General features: G+C 46.7%; 1 protein-coding gene across 10 annotated transcripts in view; it reads left to right on the top strand.

The window, feature by feature from the left end:
* Positions 1-16,417, top strand: part of DLG1 (discs large MAGUK scaffold protein 1) — a 120,051-nt gene that overhangs the window by 34,552 nt on the left and 69,082 nt on the right. For all 10 annotated transcript variants that reach the window (XM_072996432.2, XM_072996431.2, XM_072996433.2 and 7 more), the window contains one exon: positions 3,378-3,548. In XM_072996432.2, the coding sequence (XP_072852533.2) occupies positions 3,378-3,548 (171 nt within the window). The remainder of the gene's footprint in view (positions 1-3,377; positions 3,549-16,417) is intronic.

The raw sequence follows: 16,417 nt of genomic DNA, 5'->3' as shown, positions 1-16,417 counted from the left end.
GACAATCTTCCCATATTTGGACGACTGGCTCCTGGTCTCTCCATATCGCACCAAGGCATGTCATAGCGTCAACCTGACTCTGTCCCTTCTGTCAAACTTAGGACTCCGTCAACTTATCCAAGCCAGTTCTAGAACCCTCACAGTGGGTCTTGCACATACTAGCAGTAATCGATTCGACCTAGGGCTGTGCTTTCCTACCAAGTGAAAGAAGAACGAGCCTTTGATCTCTACTCCACTATTTTGCACCCAGTGCACTTTTCACAGCTCATTTTGCCCAGTGCCTCTTAGGCCTCATGTAGTCGTCCAACATACCCACCTTAAGATGCAGTCACTCCAGGCACGGTATCTCACAGATTGCGACCACATGGTTCATCGCCCTTCCAAACTTCTCACAGTCACGACAAAACTAGCATCCCAACGCTCACGATCTTTGCATAGGCAGACCATTCAAGTCCCTTCGCTTGTCTGCTCAAGTCACCACAGACACCAGTCCCACAGACTCTGGAGTCCACTGCAACAATGCAACCATACATGGCCTATGGTTCCCTGCGGTGAGTCTGCACATCAACCATTTATAGTTTCTGGCAGTCATCAAAGCTTTCTGTGCCTTCGAGAGCCTTCTCACAGGACGTGCAGTTCAAGTTGCTACCGACAACGCCACTGGCCAGTTTTACTGTATATAAGCAAGCAGGGCGGAACACACTCTTTCTCTCTCCTTTCCCTGACAGAGCTGTGGAGATGGTGCTACACTCACCACATTTACCCAGTTGCAGTCCAAATCTCTACGGAGGACAGTACACTCACGGAACACCTCAGCAGACTACAGTCATGCACCCACAAGTGGTCGCTAGATGAAAATTTGTTTCAACTTCTGTGCTGTCATTGGGGCACCCTACAAGTGGATGCGTTCACTTCCTCTGTCAACGCAATATGCCCTCTGTACTACTGTTCAAGGGCAAGGATCGGACTTCAGTCAATAGGGAATGCCTTCATGGTCCATCTCTTTCCACCCATTCCACTTCTGCAATGCACTACCATCAAACTGCAGCGGGACAATTCTAGTGCCATATTGATCGCTCTGTGGTGGCCCCGCCAACCATGGTTCACGACCCTCCAAGCCACAGCTGTCGACGTCTTCTGCCTTCCACAGCTTCTGTATCAATATTAATGGCTGCAGTATCTCCAAATTTGGGTCGTCCCGTAACCTATCCATCCTTCCTATGACACTGGACACTGTTCTTGAATTTCTTCACCTTTTCCAGCATGGCCTTTCACGGTCCACTTTGAAAGTGTATATTGTGGCGATAGTCGCTCATCAGCCTCAGGGTTCAGACTCTGCATCGGTGTTTTGGCATCCCACACTCAAACAATTTTTCCGTGGTTTGAATAATATTTGCTCTCCATGCAGACCACCTGCTCCTCCATGGTTGATCCAACGAGTGCTCAATTGCTTAATGCGACCTCCATTTGAACCATTGGGAACTGTACCAGAGAGCCTTTAAACTTTGAAAACTGCCTTTCTTGTCGCAATCACTTTAGCTCCTAGAGCCAGTGAGCTCTCTGCTCTTCACGGTGGCCCAACTTTTCTGCAGTTCCATCCTGACAAGGTCATTCCTTTCTAAGGTGGTGCCTGATTTTCACACACCACAGCCTGTTTGTTTCCCTGCATTCTTCCCTTTGGCTACTACTGACTTAGAGCGATCCTTACATTCCTTGGACATCCGGCGTGTCTGCTTCCTTTTGGAAGTCTGAAAGACTTCATCAGCTGTCATGGTTATTCTAGAGGCTCCACAGTCACCTCTCAAGGCATCTCCAAATGGATTGTATCCACAATTCGCCTGGCATCTAACCTTGTCTGAGTACCCTTCCCATGCTCACTCTACCAGAGCTGTAGCACCATGCATTTCTAAGAGGGGTGACCTGACTGATGCTTGCAAAGCGGCCCCTTGGGCTACGCCCCTCACTTTGGCCGCTGATGGTCGGCTGGAGGTCCGAGCCACGGCTGACACCTCCTTGGGTCTCGCTGTCCTTGCCTCTTCTCTATCGTGACGTCCCACCTCCTGGTAAGTCAGCTTGCTAGTCATTTGTGTGCATTCACAGAGACCACGAAGAAGAAAGGGAGGATGCTTACCTGTAACTCTGGTTCTTCGAGGGGTCATCTGTGAATTCACACTTCCTGCCCATCCTCCATTCTGTCCGTCACATATGCCTTTTTGCATGCTGGGCAGCGGCGGATTGTTCTACAGAACTGAGGCACCTCTGTGCCATGGGCAGGGCAAACGTGACCGGAAGGAGATTCGAACAACACGTGCTAAAGCTCTAGAAGTTTCAAGGTTCTCTGCGCAGATGCACTAAAACTCATTTGTGTGAATTCACAGATGGCCATGCAAAGAACCAGAGTTACAAGTAAATAACCTCTCTTTTTCACTCCTATTTTAACTTGCTTCGGTCAGCATTTACGTATTTTGTGTGTGTGTGTGTGTGTGTGTGTGTGTGTGTGTGTGTGTGTGTGTGTGTGTGTGTGTGTGTGTGTGTGTGTGTGTGTGTGTGTGTGTGTGTGTGTGTGTGTGTGTGTGTGTGTGTGTGTGTGTGTGTGTGTGTGTGTGAGAGAGAGAGAGAGAGAGAGAGAGAGAGAGAGAATTAAGCCATGCTAAAAACTACTTTGTATTAAAAGGCATTAAAAATAATAGACAAGATTGTTCTCTAGATTTGGAAGGATGTTTTTTAATGTGATAGTGGCTTGAACTTTGAGATGTGAAAGGGAAGAATTGCTTTTAGAGAAACATCGCTCCTTTGCTATATATTTAGTGCACAAGCAGTTCGGCCTTTTGAGGCCTCAGGTCTATTTTTATGCCTCCCATGTACTGTAATCCCTTATAGTGCAACGTGCTTTGCCTTGAAAATAGGATAAAGAAAGAAGTAGAAGGATGAAAAGGCAGAGGTATTCAGGAGAAACACTGAGCTCCTGGGATAAAATTAGCAACACATTGGGTAAAAATGATGTACAAACTGTATAAATGGAACGGTTGCAATATAGCTGTCAGGAACCTGGTGATTTTCTTATTTGTTTGCTTCCTTGCTTGTCCTTCGTTCCTTCTTTCTTGGAGAGCCTCTCGGGGCTGCCTTCTGCGTGCTGGCATTCAGTTGGCTGCCCTGAAAGCCACTGTGCGGGAGGCAGCCCTGAGGGGCTCTCAGTAAAGGGGGGGCTGGAAGCGCCAGCAAGACCTGCAGCCATGTCTGGTACCCGGGGGGGGGGGTGCCCTTGCCCATAAGAGGGGCAGGCCCAGGGTGGGGCTGCAGGGCTGTGGGAGCCCATTGCCTTGTTGCAGCTGCCATGCAAGATAACCGACCTGAACCGTCTGCGTGAACTCTTGCAGAAATACCGCTGTCCAGATGAGGACACGCCTTCCGTGGTGCACAGCAGCAGCTCCCCGCAGGCTCCGAGTGAAGGAATATCTCCCGAGCTCGTGCAGGTGTCTGAGAAGAATCTCTCGCAGATTGAGAACATCCATGGCTTTGTTTCCCACTCTCATATTTCCCCTGTAAAGGTAGGTGCCTTTCCGTTCTTTCAAAAGATATATTGTGAGTGTGTGTTGGTAGATCTGCAGAGAAGGGTCCTTCTTCGTGGACGTTGGGAATGGATGCCAGTGGGTTTTCTTGCACCTGGCAAAGCATTCTGGGACCTTCTACAGCTGAGCAGTTCGCATTTTGGAGCAAGCTCCACCATCCCTACTGCGCATGCCTGGCCTGCTTCCCTCTTGAGTCTGGTGGTGTGTCCAATCGGTCATAGAAGAGGACACCTGAACTCTCTCCCTAGGAGTCGGGCAAAATTTTATAGACCTCCTGGGAAAGAAATCAGAAGCCTGTGTTTGTCGCAGGTGGCATTTATCTTAGTAAAGGGTTAATTCCAGAATGAAACTAAATAGTCTTTGACAATCAAATCAAAATTCACCTGAGTATCAAAGTGTATTCTTTTCATTGTTGCAATAATTCCAGCCAACATCATCTTGTATAATTCTACAATTATTTTATTTTATTTGACTTTTATACTGCCCATCTCGTTGCCAAGGCCACTCTGAGCGGTTTACACATTAAACAAATATAATATAAAACAACAATTTAAAACAATGAACATAATTACAAAATCAAAATTAAACACGTATACAACAACAAATTACATGCACTTCTCACTTAACAATTGAGTTCTGCCATTGCGAACTGGTTGATAAGCGAGGAGCAATAATAATGCATAGGTAAAGGTAAAGGTTCCCCTTGACAAATTTTGTCCAGTCGTGTTCGACTCTTGGGGGCGGTGCTCATTCCCATTTCCAAGCCAAAGAGCCAGCATTTGTCCGAAGACAATCTTCCGTGGTCACATGGCCAGTGCGACTTAGACACGGAACGCTGTTACCTTCCCACCGAGGTGGACCCTATTAATCTACTTGCATTTGCATGCTTTCGAACCGCTAGGTTGGCAGGAGCTGGGACAAGCGACGGGAGCTCACTCCATCGCGTGGATTCGATCTTACGACTGCTTGGTCTTCTGACCCTGCAGCACAGGCTTCTGCGGTTTAGCCCGTAGCGCCACCACATCTCTTATAATGCATAAGAGAGTAATAAATCACCTGCAGTTGAGAAGGGGGTGTGGCGAAGACACAAGCAGGGATATTATATTGTTTTGACTGTACAGTGGTGCCTCGCTTAGCAAGGTTAATCCGTTCCGGATTAACCCTCACTCAGCGAATCCATCGTTAAGTGAAACAAAAAAGCCCATAGGAACGTATTAAAACTGATTTAATATGTTCCCATGGACTTAAAACTCACCGTTTCCTCCATTGCGGCGGCCATTTTGGATGCCTCATTAGCGAGGCAAAACAGCGGTCGCCATTTTGTTTTAGCGGCGGCCATTTTGGAACCGCCGATCAGCTGTTCGCTATGCTTTGATCGCGTCCGCGTGATCATCGCATAGCGAAAAAAGCCCATAGGGGCCATCGCTGAGCGAACGCTCCAGCGATGGCCCGGGACCCCTCGTTGTGCAGTTTCATCGCATAGCGAAGCGTTCGCTATGCGAGGCACCACTGTATATACTATATGTTTATTGTTAGCCACCCAGAGTGGTAGAATATACCAGATGGGCGGGATATAAATCAAACAAACAAACAAATAAATAAGGGATTTACGAGGGTCATAAAGACTAAATCCAAGCGGTCTCAGTGAGGAGTGCCTGTATGTATATTGCTTCTATGTTCCATGTGCACAAGAATACTTCAGCTACTGAAAACATCCAAAAGATGTATGACTCTGAAGATAACTATAGTCACAAATACTTAAAAATATATGAAAACTGAACTTAAGTTGTAGGCAACAGTCCCTCTAATTTTCCAGAGTGCTGGGCTGGGAGCTGCGCCCCTTGTGTGTGGGGTGTGGCAGCAACTGGAAGCAACTGGACGTTAACACACACTTGTCTGGGCACACCTGCATGCCTGCACAACTTAGAGAGATGCTGGTTGTAGGCAAATAAAGTACAGTGGGGTCTTGACTTGAGAACTTAATCCGTATTGGAAGGCGGTTCTCAAGTCAAAACGTTCTCAGGTCAAATCTGCATTTCCCATAGGAATGCATTGAAAACCATTTGATCCGTATCTGCTCTTTTCCGTCCATAGAAACTAATGGGAAGCTGCTATTCCGCCTTCGACCACTAGAGGGGGATATTTTGTTTCTTTTTTTCTTAGGTCAAGAAAGGTTCAGGGAAGGCAGGGAAAATACAGTCCAGGCAGTACCAGGCAGTCCGAAGACTGTCTCCCAATCCACTCTCTAAACGCTGGGAGGAGTGAGGAAGCAGACAGACACCCTTTTCACTGGCCAACAGTTAACTGAAAGTTCAAATTTTGCACTTTTCCTGCCTCCCACGTGGTTTTTTTCAGTTCTTAACTCAAATCTAAGTACTTAAGTCAAGTCAATATTTTCCTATGAGAGCAGTTCTTAAGTCAAAATGTTCTTAACTCGAGCCGTTCTTAAGTCAAGACCCCACTGTATGAAAAAAGACTGTTTTGTTGCATTCTAAAAATGCAAGAGCTCGTAGTCTAATAAGCCACATTTAAAAACAAAAGACAGAGAATAGAACGTTTAAACTATTCAAATTGTTAAAAATAAAAAGCAGTGTCGTTTTAACTAATGTTTAATCTTATTTTAAAAGCAAGAGAACTATTCACTTTGTTAAAAGTAAGAATATATGGAGTAAATGTGTTTCTTAGCTTCTAAGCATGCTAAGAACACACATACAAAGATATTTTCTAAATTGTTACCTCAGCCGTACCCATTAAAATCTATGGAGGAAAATCCATCTTGATTGTTATTGTCAGCATCTGGAAATGAAGCCTGTTGTAGTGCAGCTACATGGTGGTGGTTCTTTGATCTGGATTTGTGATGCAGGCCTCCTTTGCATGTGTCCTGTCTCCAGGTCAGTAAAGGGGAAGACAAAAGTCATCCGGGATTTGGTCCTGGATGAGCAGGCCGATCCAGCGTGCATTACAGAGGCTTGGTTGGATGAGGCTGGGGGTGTCAGTCTCACCCAGCTTTGTCCACCACCGGTTTCTGTGCAGGCAGCAAGGAAGACCTGGGCCGGGGAGGTGGTGTTGCTGTGGTCTGTTGTGAATCCCCTCACCAGGTGTCAACACGCTCCAGTTTTCTGGGTTTGAATGTGTGTTTTAGAAAGTGGAAGCCTGGGACAGAATAGGGGGTAGGTTCTGTTGGTATGCTTCCTATCCTGCTGCTCAACAGACTCGTGAGCTAACTGAACTAGTCTCAGGGGTGGTGTTGAAATCCACTTGGATTGTTGTGCTGGGGGACTTGAACATCATGCCAAGGAAGCTTTCTCAGGAGTAGCTCTGGACTTTATGACCTCCATGACAACCATGGGTTGATCCCTGCACTTTAGACCTGGCTTTCTGTATTGGATAGAAGCTGGTGAGCAGGGTGTGGAGGAGGAACCCTGCCGTTCTGTTGTCATGAACAGATCAGGATTTGGTAGGATTTAGACTTCCTGTTGCTTCCTGGCCAGCAGAGGTGGTGGTGAAGGCTTCTGGGAGTTGAAGTCCAAGAACATCTGGAGGGCCACAGTTCGACACCACTGCCTTAGAGGGAACCTTGAATCTGACTGAACACAGGCTAGGGCCCCTTGGAAGGCCGTGGCGGCGGTGAAGAAGACATGCTTCTCTGCCCCCTGTTTGCGGCTGCCCAGGGGAGCTTTCTTCAAGTGGTCGAGGGTCTCTTCCATCATGGCCCGCAGGAAGAGTCTGCAGGCCATGCTGTGGCTCTCTGTGAATAATTTGCATGAGAGAGAGATCCTTGCAGAATCACTCGGATCCGCCCCGACTTGGATGCTGTAGTTGATTCAGGTCCCGTGGATATAACCGTGGCCCTTGCTGGTCCTTTGTTCCTGGATAATTATCAGTTTCCGCAGCCCGATGATCTGATCGGGTCCCTTGGAGAAAGAGGTGAATAATGGCTACCGCACGTCTGCCGGACCCTTGCTTTCCCTGGCTCATAGAAGCTGCCAGAAAGGGACAGGCCGAGCGGGTGCGAGGGGTGGGGAATGCCTCCGTGGGGCAGGATAGGATCCCACCAGGCTTAAAAGAGGCAGTAGTAAGTCCCTTATTGAAATCAACCTTCCTTCAGTCCCACAAGAATGGGTCATTGCCGGCCAGTCTCCAACGTCCCATTCTTGGGCAAGGTGCTGGAGCTGGTTGCGGCTTCTCAGCTCCAGGGGTTCCTGGATGAGACGGATGATCTTGATCCATTTCAGTCTGGCTTCAGGCCAGGTTATGGGGCAGAAAGTGCCTTGGTCGCCTCAGTGGATGACCCGCACTAGGATCTGGACAGGGGGAATGCATGAGGCCTTCCAGTGGCTTCCAGTGCCATCGGCTGTGGGACCCTCCTGGCCCATCTCTTTGGGATGGGATTTGGTGGCCCCGGAACTTCCTGAACTCAGAAGGTAGTGCTGGGGGGGGGGGATTTCTGTTCGACATTCTGGCTGTTGGCCTGTTGTGTCCCTCGGGGTTCTGTTTTGTCTCCTGTGTGATTTAACATCTACATGAAACCACCTGGAGAGGTTGTTTGGAGTTTTGGGGGCTTTGGTGTCACCAGTATGTGGATGACACCCAACTCTGCCTCTCCTTGCCATCTAAATCTGATGAAGCTGTTTCAGCTCAAGATTAGCACTGTGGCCTGGTATTAAGCAGCACACTTCATTTTATTCTTTTTTCTTTATATATCCTGGTTGGATTACTGTGATGCACTTGATATGAGGCTGCTTTTGGAAATTGTTTGGAAACTTCAGGTGGTTCAAATTGCTGCAGCCAGTGGCTAAACTGCAGTCCTGCAGGCAAGACTGCTCACCACCTGCATTGGATTCCAGCAGATTCAGGTAGCCAGCTCCAAGCTTAGTCAGCCTTCCATCTTTCCGAGGTCAGTAAATTGAGTACCAAGCTTGCTGAGGGGGTGGGGGCAATGTATAGCCTGCATAACTAAATTGCAAACTGCCCAGAGATGGGGCTTGTTACAGGGATATCTTACACTCTCTCTCTCTCTCTCTCTCTCTCTCTCTCTCTCTCTCTCTCTCTCTCTCACACACACACACACACACACACACACACACACACACACACACACGTGTGTTTCTGAGCACAATTCAAAATTCTGGTTTTAACCTGTAAAGCCCTAAACAGTTTGGGCCCAAGCTGTTAAGATCAACAGGGGAGGCCTTTTTTCCAGTCCCATCACCTTCACAGGTATGCATGGTGGGGACACAGGAGAAGGGCCTTCTCTGTGGCTGCTCCTGGACTCTGGAACCCCCTCCCATGGGAAGCTAGGCTGGCCTCCATCTTTGCTTTCTTTCCGCAAGCAGGCAAAGACTTTTCTCCCCAGGCAGGCTTTCCCTGAGTGACTGGCTGCCTAAGAGGGTTTTTTAAATAGATTTTTTATTGTGCCTTGTTTTGTATGTGTTTTTGGTGTTTATTTTGTTTTACTGTTTTAGTGTGGTATTTGTTTGACTCTTTTGTAATATTTGTATACTTTTTAAGCTTTAAAATATTCTCTTCTATAGATGTAAGCAACTTAATTTTAACAACAACAACTTTTACCCATTGTCTTCCTTTCCTTCTAACTATAGACAGATAAACTTAATGTGCAGGTTTTGTAAGCCCAAGTGTTTAAAGATCCAGGAATGCTTTTTTTTCCAGTGGGGAGTTGTATTGTTGTTGCCTATCTTTTAACTCTTAATGTTCTGCAGTCTACAATCCATCAAGCTGCACTTATGCTGATAATGAATTTTCTTTTGCGTAACGATTTTTGCACAGTTTACGCAATCACAGTCCAGTAGCATCAAAGATTTGAAATCCTAAATTCTTACAGGACTCGGATCAGTTGTCACGCCAAGGCACTGAAACGACAGAGCGTGCCAACGACCCCACACGGGTACTGTACCTCGCCTCTGTTCGCCAGCCATAATAACCAAGACTTCTCATTGAGCTGCCAAGATTGTTTATATGTTGCGGACCTTGCTCAGCTGGAGCTAGCTAATGGTTTTGGTACACTTGAGAAATGGTTTTGCAATTTCACAGCCGTATTTTGAAGGCACTTTCATTTTCAAAGCTGGTTTTCTATACCTCCTTTAATCATTTCTTAACACTTTTGCATCCAGCCTTTCAACCCTTGACAATAACATCCTGGCCAGCTCAGACCGGGGAATTATGGCCAGCGCCATGGGCAGGATGCCCCCCATGGAGAGGCCTGTTCTGCCTCCCTGGCAGAGCACAAGGTACAGACCCTCAAAACTACTGCCAGGGTGGCTGGATCTCCTTACGCAGGAGAGGGAATCTGTTTGGAGGGTGAGAACTCCCCCGCTGTCCCTGTAGCCTTACGTTCTTGGAAGTATTGCTTCCCATCAGCTGACGCAGGTGCGTGGTCTTCGTGAATTCACACCAATGGGTATTGCATTGCGCGTGTGTGAATCCTCAAAACATTCTGGACCTCAGAGCAGAAAAAGACTGTTAGAGACCCTACTCTCCCACATTGCTTCTTGGGGCCTTTAACAGCCCTCCCTCAGTTCTGTGTTTGCCGCTGCTTAGTGTAGCTTTAGTCTTTTTTTTAATCCATTGCGGCAGCCACGTGAAGGACTGCTCTGGAGCCTCAACTTTACTTACCTGCATCATCTTTAGGTAAATCTTCTGCCTTTCCTTCTTAACTTTTTCTTTACTCATTTTCCTAAAAAAGAAAGAAAGAAAGATTAGTACCAATTGCCCCTTTTTCCTTCCCTCTATCCCCCCCCCCCCGCTAATAGCTGTTGCCTTTTCTAGCTGTTTATGGCTTCTGCCTTGATGAAAAAGTGTGCCATTTTGGGCAAAAAAAATCTCAGTTTGATGGGCATGATACATGTCTGTTTTGCTTAAGAGAAGCCCACCTAGTCCCGTCCTGTAAGATTTGTAAGAGCTTCATTGCCTTCACCCTCAAAGATCACCAGTCTCAGCTTCATTCCTTCATAGAATCATACAATAGTGAAGTTGGAAGGTGCCTCTAAGGTCATCAAGTCCAACCCCCTGCTCGGTGCAGGAATCCAAATCGTGGGATTTGGAAACTACAGTTAAATCAGTCTAAAATAACATTTGATTGATTGATTGATTGATTGATTGATTGATTGATTGATTGATTGATTGATTGATTGATTGATTGATTGATTGATTGATTTATTTATTTATTTATTTATTTATTTATTTATTTATTTATTTATTTATTTATTTATTTATTTATTTATTTATTTATTTATTTATTTATTTATATCCCGCCCATCTGGTATATTTATACCGCTCTGAGCGGCTGTAGCCACATCACACTGTTAGCTCATACTCATCTTGTAATCTGTGATAATTCCAAGCTCCTCCTTGCTTGTAGTATTGCAGAGCCAGGTATTCCCCATCTTGTAACTGTGCAATTGGTTTCTTTTTCCAAGGTGCGGGACTTTGCACTTATCCCTGTCGAAGCGCCAAGTCCCTGAGTCTCCTCTATCTCTTCTCCAACATCTTAAAACAGGCTAGGCTAGCCTCTACCACCTCCCTCTATAATTGTAGCTGGAGAAAATCCCAATTCTCCATGTCCTGGCAAAATCTGCTGTACTCTCCAATTTCTCGCTCCATCGTTCTGGCTTTTATTACGACACCTTAAGCAACAGGGACTCTCCATTTCCTCTATAACATTGATTTTGCAGTCATGGTGACACACCAGCCATCCTCCATTTTTTCAGGGATAAAACTGTGAAAAAGTTTCTGAAAGGCCTTCAGAGTGCCTATACGGATGTAAGACCTTTGCACGATCCTTGGTCTTGCCTCAACTCACCAAACATCCTTTCGAACCACTAGTGACAATGGACCTCCGTCTACTAACACTCAAGAGAGCACTCCTGGTGGTCCTCACATCTGCCCACTGGGCCACGGAGATATCAGCCCTATGATGTGGCTCCCCTGACATTATTTTTTCTCCAGGTCACTCTCCACACGGGTATACAGTAACCACCTTACCCAAGGTGGTGTCCTGTTTTCAAATGTCTCTGTCTCTTCTTCTACCTGCCTTTTATCCTTCGCCTGCAGAGCAACGTGGAAGGATCACGCTACTCTTTCGATGTCAGGAGAGCCTTTGCCTTCTACATAGAAAGAGCAAAAGACTTTAGACAAACAAGCAGGCTTTTTTTCTGCTTGTTGTTGTTGAGTCGTTTAATTGTGTCCGACTCTTTGTGACCCCATGGACCAGAGCACGCCAGGCCCTCCTGTCTTCCACTGCCTCCCGGAGCTGGGTCAAAGTCATGTGGGTTGCTTTGATGACACTGTTCAAGCATCTTGTCCTCTGTCGTCCCCTTCTCCTCTTTTCTCTGCTACCAAGGTCCAAAAAAGGGTGCACCCAGTGTCCTAACTTATGAGCTAGCAAAGACACCGTTCCACCAGCAGACTCTTCTCCCCCGCTGCCTTGATACACAGCATAACTATACAGGAGATCTGCCAAGCAGCTCCATGGTCCAAGCCGCTGTCGTTTGTCACCCATTACAGAATTGGTCGTAGATTTGATCATGGATTGGACTGCCTCGTTTGGAAAGACTTTTTTGCCCTCTCTTCTGGTGTAACTCCCACCTCCGAACTCCAGCTGGACAGTCACCCCTTTTGTGTGCATACGTGGACACCATGAAGAATAGGAATGGGTTGCTCACGGTAACTATGGCTCCTCGAGGGGTGATCCCATGTATCCACACAACGTGCCCACCTCCCCTCTTCTTTCGCCCTCCTGCCCTGTGGCGGAGAGCAGAGCCACGCCTGTGCGGTCTAGACAAAGAGATGCGCTCATTCGTCACTGGGGCTCCCTCTGGAGCTTTCCGAAGTGGCGTTGGCACCACCTCAAACCCCATCCATGTCTGGATACATGGATGGCTGCTCAGAGAACCATCGTTACCATGAGTACCCAATTCTTCTTTCTCCTTCCTTATTTCTTACCTATTTTTCTCCTCTCTTGTATTCAAAGTTTATATTCTTTAGGAAGGTAATAGGAACATTAATACAGTGGTGCCTCGCATAGCGATGTTAATTCATTCCAAAAAAAACATCCCTATGTGAAACCATTGCTATGCGAAACACCATTTCCCATAGGAATGCACTGGAAACCGGTTAATCCGTTCCAATTGGAACGGATTGCCGTCGTTAAGCGAAAAAACCCATAGGAAACATCGCTAAGCGAAACAATGTTTCCTCCATTGGAATGTATTGAAGCTGACTCAATACATTTCAATGGCTTTGCGAAGTCAATTTTTGCGATTTTAAATGTGTCATACAAGGGGCAAAAATGGTTTTAAATGCTTGGAATAGCTTCTGCACCTTCTAAAACGGGTGCAAATGTAATTTGGCTTAGATCTGACTTTTCGTTAATTTAGGGTGAATTTTTTCCCCCCAACTTTTGACAGCTGTCAAAATCTGACAGCTCCATTATTTCCTATGGGGGAAGAAAAAATTCACAAAAAATTAATGAAGACTCAGCAACTGTTCTAAATGCTTGGATTCGTTAGAGGACCCCCTAAGTCGTGTGCAAACCTGATTTGGCTTTGATCTGAACTTTTGTTAATTTATGGCGAATTGTTTTCTCCCCCATAGGAAAGCATGGAGCTGTCAGATTTTGACAGGTCCATTGGTTCCTATGGGCCGGAAAAAAAATTAACCATAAATTAACGAAAAGTCAGATCAAAGCCAAATCAGGTTTGCACATGACTTAGGGGGTCCTCTAACGAATCCAAGCATTTAGAACCGTTTTTGACCCTTCTAAGACACTTTTTTAATTGAAAAAAAAAATCGTTAAGTGAAGCAGGGGACCTAAAATCGCATTCGTTATGCGAAGCATGGTCCCAAACTTCGCTAAGCGAAAATCGCCCATAGGAAACATCGTTATACGGGGCATATTATTTTCTAAAAAACACATCGTTATGCGAATTCATCGCTAAACGAGGCAATCGTTAAGCGAGGCACCACTGTATTGTTTGTTGTTACAGTATATACTGTCCAGTCAACCCCAGCTTATGCCGACCCCATGAATGAGTGATCTTCAAAGTCTTCTGTTTTCTATGGCCCTGCTCAGCTCTTGCAAACACAAGCCTGTGGTTTCCTTTCTGGAGTCAGTCTATCTCATATTTGGTCTTCTTCTTTTCCTGTTGCCTTCAGTTTTCCCTAGCATTATTGTTTGCTCTAGCAGGCCATGTCTTTCCATGATCTCCCTACCTACAGCAGCCTCAGTTTATTCATTTTTGCCTTTTGAAAGAGTCTGGACATAATTTCATGTAGGACCCACTTGTTTGTCTTTCCAGCAGTCCAGGGGATCTGCCAGGTTCTCCTCCAGCACTACACTTCAAAAGAATCCATTTTCTCCCAGTTAACTTTCCTTCCTGTCCAGAAAGATAGGAGTGTGGGTGATTTTGATCTTGGACATTTCAGGATCTTTTTTAGTTCCTTCATTGCTGTTAATTAATATTCACATAATTAGTATTAATTGTAAACCTGACAAACCACAAGGATAAGATAGAAGAACCCTTTATTGATTGATTGATTTGATTTGATTTGATTTGATTTGTATCCCGCCTATCTGGACTAGCAGACCACTCTAGGCAGCTTCCAGTATATAATAAAAATAAAATACAGTTAATATACAAAAATGTGCATAAACGTAAAATAATAATTACAATCACAGAAGATGAAGAAAATAATATAAGGAAAATTAGAAAAAGGATTCAGGAATTGACTGGAGGGAAGGCCTGGATGTATAACCGTGTTTCTAATTGGGTTTTAAAAACACCCAGCGTAGGAGCCGCACGAATCTCTGGAGGAAGGTTGTTCCAGAGGCGAGGAGCCACTGCCGAGAAGGCCCGGTTTCGTGTCTTCTCCTGCCGGGCCTCTCTCAGCGTCAGGCTCCTCAGCCTCACCTCCTGACTCGCGCGGGTGATCCGGGTAGATCTAGGTGGGAGCAGGCGTTCCGCCAAGTATCGAGGTCCTAAACCATTTAGGGCCTTATAAGTAAGCATTAAAATTTTGAAGTCGACGCGGAAACGGATGGGCAGCCAATGCAATGCGGCTAGCGTTGGAGAAATGTGTTGGTATTTTCTCACTCCGGTAAGGAGTCTGGCCGCAGCATTCTGCACCACCTGAAGTTTCCGCATCAGCTTCAAAGGCAGCCCCACGTAGAGCACGTTACAGTGGTCTAATCTTGAGATTATGAGTGCATGCACCAAGGTAGTGAGTGCCCCCGTGTTGAAATAGGGTCGCAGCCGGGCAATCCGCCAAAGATGGAAAAAGGTGGTACGGCCTACCGACGCCACCTGCGTTTCCATGGTGAGCGTCGGATCCAGATGTATGCCCAAACTGCGGACCCCACTCTTTGTGGCCAGGGTCGCCCCCCCCCAACGTGAGAGAGTCCCCCAAGCCGCCAACCACGGGGCCACCCACCCTTAGAACTTCTGTCTTGTCCAGGTTCAACCTCAGCCCATTCTCCTGCATCCATCCCAGTACGGTCCCCAGGCAGCGCTGAAGGGACAGGACGGCATCACCTGCATCAGGTGAAAAGGAGATGTAGAGCTGGGTGTCATCAGCATATTGATGACACGAAGCCCCACATCCCCAGATGACCCCTCCCAGCGGCCTCATATAGATGTTGAACAGCACTGGGGAGATGATCGACCCCTGTGGGACCCCACAATTGAGACTCCATGGGGCCGAGACACACTCCCCAAGCTGGACTCTCTGGGGGCGGTCCCCCAAGAAGGAGCGGAGCCAGGCCAGCGCAAGGCCACCGATTCCCAACTCGGAGAGCCTCCCCAGGAGGATACCGTGGTCAACGGTATCGAAGGCCGCCGAGATGTCGAGGAGGACCAGCAGAGGCATTTTGCCCCTGTCGGCCTCCCTCAACAGGTCATCGTACAGGGTGACCAATGCCATCTCTGTACTGTGGCGCGGCCTGAAGCCTGACTGAAACGGATCCAGGGCATCTGTTTCATCCAAAAATGCCTGAAGCTGGTCGGCCAGCACCCTCTCCACCACTTTGCTCGTGAAAGAAACATTGGCGAGGGGCCTATAATTGCCAATTTCGTCCGCCACCAAACTAGGTTTCTTTCTTATGGGCCTAATGAGTGTATCCTTGAGGGCAGGTGGAAAGACTCATTTATTATTGCTGTGGCCCATTCAGCTGTTATCGGCCTGGCTGCTTTCATTAGCCAGGCCGGGCAAGGGTCCAAGGAGGAGGTGGTGGCCACAGTATCAGGCATGACAGGCTGAAAGGAGTCAAGAGTTACCGGGCAAGACAGAGCGCTGGACATCTCTGCTCGACTCACTGTGTTCAGAAAAGGAAAGAGGTCCCGGCGGATGGCCTCCACTTTAGATTTTAAAAAGGCTGCATACTGGTCAGGTGAGAAACTAGGGGGAGGCCTATCACCTGAACCAGTTCCGGATACTTCCCTTGTATCACATAGCATCCTGAGAGACTGTTCCCATCCTGCTTATAGCTTTTTTGAACTGTTACCATCTGGCAGAAGATATAGAACAATTAAGACTCAGACCACACGTTTTCTCAATAGTCTTTATCCCAGAGCTATAATTGCAATTAATAATGAGCTTAAAGACCACCAGTAGTGAGTAATTAGTTGGACTGTGTTACTTGGTCTGCGGTGTAGATGTTTGAATTTTTAGTGGGGGACTTTTAGTGGGTGGGGAGTGTTTGGGGAATTTTATGTGTGTTCATGTGTCTGGTCTCTGGGTGTCTGTGAATTTCGTTGTATGTGTATATACTTACAATGACAATAAATTATTATTGTAAGGAAGCAATGTTTAAAGATGTTGCTGTACTTGTCGTT

The sequence above is a fragment of the Pogona vitticeps genome, chromosome 3 (assembly GCF_051106095.1).
Source record: "Pogona vitticeps strain Pit_001003342236 chromosome 3, PviZW2.1, whole genome shotgun sequence".
Lineage (NCBI taxonomy): Eukaryota > Metazoa > Chordata > Lepidosauria > Squamata > Agamidae > Pogona > Pogona vitticeps.
The sequence above is the reverse complement of the archived record's forward strand: the minus strand, read 5'-3'. Positions and strand labels throughout refer to the sequence as shown.